Source organism: Hipposideros armiger, unplaced genomic scaffold (genome assembly GCF_001890085.2).
Source record: "Hipposideros armiger isolate ML-2016 unplaced genomic scaffold, ASM189008v1 scaffold_984, whole genome shotgun sequence".
In the NCBI taxonomy this organism is placed as follows: Eukaryota; Metazoa; Chordata; class Mammalia; order Chiroptera; family Hipposideridae; genus Hipposideros; species Hipposideros armiger.
In genome coordinates this window covers 422,669-427,657 of record NW_017732334.1, presented here as the reverse complement: position 1 = coordinate 427,657, position 4,989 = coordinate 422,669, and the positions used below count along the sequence as shown (strand labels likewise).

The 4,989-nt window shown below is 34.6% G+C and overlaps 1 protein-coding gene across 1 annotated transcript; it reads left to right on the top strand.

Annotated features, from left to right (window-relative positions):
* The first annotated feature begins 1,111 nt into the window (after window positions 1-1,111).
* Window positions 1,112-4,545, top strand: LOC109375667 (survival motor neuron protein-like). The gene is made up of 4 exons (XM_019631161.1): window positions 1,112-1,117; window positions 1,619-1,819; window positions 1,978-2,133; window positions 4,305-4,545. Exons 1-4 carry the CDS (start codon window positions 1,112-1,114, stop codon window positions 4,506-4,508), a joined length of 567 nt encoding a protein of 188 aa, XP_019486706.1. The 3' UTR covers window positions 4,509-4,545.
* The last annotated feature ends 444 nt before the right edge of the window (window positions 4,546-4,989 follow it).

Sequence of the window (4,989 nt, the reverse complement as noted above, 5' to 3'; positions counted from 1 at the left end):
AAATTTATTTATTTTTCTTACAGGGTTTCAAACAAAATCAGAAAGAAGGAAGGTGCTCACATTTTAATTAAGGAGTAAGTCTGCCATCATTATAAAAGTGAATCTTACTTTTGTATAAATTTTATAGTTTGTGGAAAACATTTTAAAAATGGAAATGTTAAAAAGTAGAAAACTTAATATAAAACAGTATTAAAGACTTTGATAAAAGGTTTATCTATAAGCCCTCTAGAATTCTCATGACGTCACAGTATCATCTCACCAAATACTTGTTGGTTGGTAGTGTGGAAAGAAAAACATACTTTTCAATAAAGAGATCCTTAGAATCAGTGATGAAACTTCATCACTGTGGTCAGACAGCGATACTTGCTTTTTGATTCGTGATGCAGTATGAAATAACATTGTGTTACCTATGAAGTGTTTTGGTCAAAAAAAGTGTAACTGGAATTTGATCAAGCCTTTAAGATCTACTTTCCCATTTACCAGAAATACTGGGGATAGAGCAACAAGTTAAATGACACTACAAAAGAAATGATCAGACAGCTCCACAATGTGGAATATTGTAGAAGATAACTGGCCTCATTTCTTCAAAAGTCAATGTCATGAAAGAAAAAATGGCATGGAGTGGGTAACTATTCTAGATTAAAAATGACTTCAGAGACACCATAGCCAAATACAATGTGGCATCCTTGATTGGACCCTGGTTTGAAAAGACTTGGGGATTGAGGAAATTTGACTATGGACTGGATTTTAAATGATATTAGATAACTATGGAAAATTTTATGAGCTGTGATAAGGATGTTGTAGTTTATAAAAGAATGTCTTTAAATTTGCATACTAAAGGATTTAGATGTGAAGTATTAAAATGTCTCTTAATATATTTTTTAATGATTTAGCAAAATGTATATATGTGTGTGCATGAGGCATATATGGCTATTGAATCTAAGTGGTGTGTGCATTGATGTTCATTTTACTGTTTTTTTTCTATTTTCTGTATGTTTGCAAAGTACGTAATACAAATGTTCAATGTTTTTGGGCCGGCCGAGTGGCAGGTTGGTTAAGAGCTGGCTTGGGACGCCAGTTCTGAGCAGCAGGGCCCCGGTTCGGATCCCACATGGAGGCNTTTTTAGCTGAGCCATCCTGCCACCTGTTGGCAGCTCAGCGGCAGCTCAGCTCGGGCCAGGACTCGAACCGCTGTTGCTCAGAGTTCGCACTCTTGAGCAAGCTCTTAACCAACTGGGCCACTCGGCCAGCCCTCCAGTCCTGTCTTTACATACATTCCTTCCTTTCTATTCTTCACAACAAATAAGTGAGGTAGATTATATTATATCCATTAAACAGATAAGGAAAATAAGACTCAAAGGGATGAAGAAACTTATCCATGATTATAAAAATGGCAGAACTTATATACATGATTATATAAATAGCAGAATTGTTTTTATATTAGAATTCAAATGTATGTGTTTTTGGTCTCACGTCTTTTTCACTGTTTCATTCTGCCTTCCAGATAAGTTAGCTAGAGACTCCCTTCCACTCCCCACCCTACCCCACCAAAACAAGATTATGGTTTACCATCTTTAAAATAAATATGCGTGTGTGTATCTTTGGGTTTTTTTTTTAGTGGAAAGTTGGTGACAAATGTTCTGCCATTTGGTCAGAAGATGGATGCATTTACCCAGCTACCATTGCTTCAGTTGATTTTAAGAGAGAAACCTGTGTTGTGGTTTACACTGGATATGGAAATAGAGAGGAGCAAAATCTGTCCGATCTACTTTCCCCAACGTCTGAAGTAGCTAATAATATAGAAAAGAATGCTCAGGAGGTAAGGATACCAAAAAAAAAAAAAAGAATTCTTGAAAGCAGAGACAAGATGAGAAACTAAACAGTATAACTAGTTGTCAGTTTGATCCACTGAGGCATTACATTTTTTTTTAAAAGACACCTGTATAACAAAAATACGTATATTTTTTCTTTTTAAAGAATGAAAATGAAAGTCAAATTTCAACAGATGAAAGTGAGAACTCTTCCAGGTCTCCTGGAAATAAACCAAATAACATCAAGTCAAAAGCTGCTCCATGGAACTCTTTTCTCCCTCCACCACCCCCCATGCCAGGATCAGGAATGGGACCAGGAAAGGTAATTTCTGCACAGAAAAAGTTTCCCAGGAGATAGTTAATAATACTGGAACATTGTACCCCTCCATTAAAAGAATTGTAGCTTTTCCCATGAAACTTTTGTAACTTTCTGTAGATGTTATAAATACAAACTGAGAATTTTTTGAAAAGGAAATAAGATAGCAATGCAGAATAGTTTATAATGAAAGGCTTTTCCAACTAGATATATGGAGTATTGAATATTAGACTAATAATGTAGTGAACTTAAGTTAGAAAGTACGGTATTTTATCCTTAAGCTGTAGTTCCCAGTCACTTGTGTAAAACTAAAAATTACAAGAGAATACAGTACAGTAAAACCTTGGATTGTGAGTAACTTGGTTTGTGAGTGTTCCGCAAGACAAGCAAACATTTCTAATACATTTTAACTTGGTAAACAAGCGATGTCTTGCAATACGAGTAGTTTGTTTCCGGAACTAATTATGCTCGCAAACCAAGGTATTACTGTATTTACATCTAATACAGGTAAAATCCTAAGGAGCTCCCAGATTGTTGTATAGAGTAAAATGTAAATATTGTTTCACTTATGGTTCTTTTGGTTATAAGTAATAAATCAACTTTAAAAAGATTTATATTTTAGGTGATATCATGGAACCCAAGTAGGTATGTCTGTCTAGTTGTTTTGTATAAAGCAGTGATTTCTTCACTGGAGGTTGTGTTATTCAGGCAATACTAATTTTTTAAAAATCAAAAAATTAAGCATGACTTAGTAAAACTTTTCCTCAGATTATCTGTGAGATCCTTCTTGAGGTTTTCATTATATTACAGTTTCTAGAATGATCAAAACTTAATTTACATATATATATTGTTTCATTGGTCTCCGCTAATTTTTCTTAAGTGAGACATTTACTAATTTTTATAATATATGCTCTAAGCATAAGTAACTACCAAAGGGACATCCATAAAAAGATTACACAATTTAGTTAATGAAATTGTGAGGGATATAGTCTTTTATGATTGAAATATCTTGCTAAATACACTATCTCTTGATTTATTAGGTAATTAAATATGTTTCTTACTTTGGTTTTACTCCCTGAATGTGTATAGAAAGGAAATGAGAAAAATCTATATTTACGAGTCTATTTGACTTCAGCACTTGCTACATGCAATTCTATTTAACCTTTAGATATTCTGGGCAGTTATTTTAATTTTTTTGATGTTGACTGTTTTCCACCTTTCATATTGAAATTGATAAATTAGTCTTCCTTTGAAATACTTTTTACAGCCAGATCTAAAATTCAATGGCCCACCACCACCACCACCACCACCCTTCCTATCATGCTGGTTGCCTCCGTTTCCTTCTGGACCACCAGTAAGTGCAAAACAATTCAGATTAAACTTTTCTTTCATACATAGTTTGAGATTTAGCAGAACATAGGCGATTAGGAATTGTCATTATATAGACAATCCCTAGGGCCAGGTTCTAATGGGTAAAATTTTTAACTAAACCTCGAGGATTTTGTTTTAATGCCCTTCTGCTACCCAGACTCATTTCTCTTATAACCCCACCTCTTAGCCCTATGTTGCCTTCTTCCTTCCTGGCAGAGGTTGTATCTTATTCTGTAGACAGGTAGCTCCTATTTGAAAGGATTTAATTATACTGCACATAAGGATTTATGTTTTGCCCTTCCAGGTATGCTTGGATGTTAGCTTCTGTCTCACAGACTCTCCAGATATCTAATGTTAGACTTTTAGATAACAACAATAGGCTAGATACAAAGACACTTTTGGCAAACTGTGTGTTGGTATCAGGGCAATGCAGATGTTCTACCCAAGACCTTTATTTGAAATGCTGTTGTGGGTGTTTTTTGAGGAAAACCATCAAAGTATATATGCTTGGTCTTTTACCCATAGCTTCATAATGGAGCAGAAAAATAGTTCAAATCAAAGCAAAGTATTTAAACATTTTACGTGACCTATTGTCTTTTGATTCTTGTTCAGTTTAGTTTTATTGGTCTTTTGTTGTTACTGGTTGGCTTTCTCCACATGTCAGATTTTATAAAAAAAAAATTGAACAAATGACATAGAATGTAGGGAAAGATACAACTAACATCCAGCATTCTCGCCATAAAATGCATCTCCACACTTCACATTTTTGTTTACTAACTTTAAAGTATATTTTTCTCCATTTCCAGATAATTCCCCCACCACCTCCCATATGTTCAGATTCTCTTGATGATGCTGATGCTTTGGGAAGTATGTTAATCTCTTGGTACATGAGTGGCTATCATACTGGTTACTATATGGTAAGTGATCACTCAGCGTCTTTTCCTGACAATCACTTTTGTGGTTCTGTGTTTTTGACTAAAGGATGGTTTGTTATGTTAGGCAGATCCTAAGATAGTTAAAAACTATCCTAAAGTTTGAAAAATACAATGATATGTCTAAGGCTTAAGTTACTCTTGTGTTGTCTCTACTAACTGCAGTGCATTTAAAAATCTGTATTATTAGATTATTTTGATTGTACATCTTCTAATTTAATGACACTCTTTCTAAATTATTTCCATTCTCATTAGTCTTTCTGTTTTGGAATAAAATGGATTGTGGGAGATGGGGAAAAAAAAAAAAGGATAATACCTTGCCTCCAAAAAGGAGAAAGAAAGACAAAAAGATTAGGTTCTTTTTGTACATAGAGGAAAGTTTGAGGTGATAAATGCCAACTGGACCTTAGGGACNCGATTTTGGATTGCTGTGCCAGGGTCAGGGTTTACAGTGAGATTGTGCTCAGCCTCTCCTACCTGCTTCAATGTGGAATTTTTTCTCATTTGCCTGATGTACAGGAGTCACTCAACTAATCCTTAGATTTTTTTCAGAGGAAAT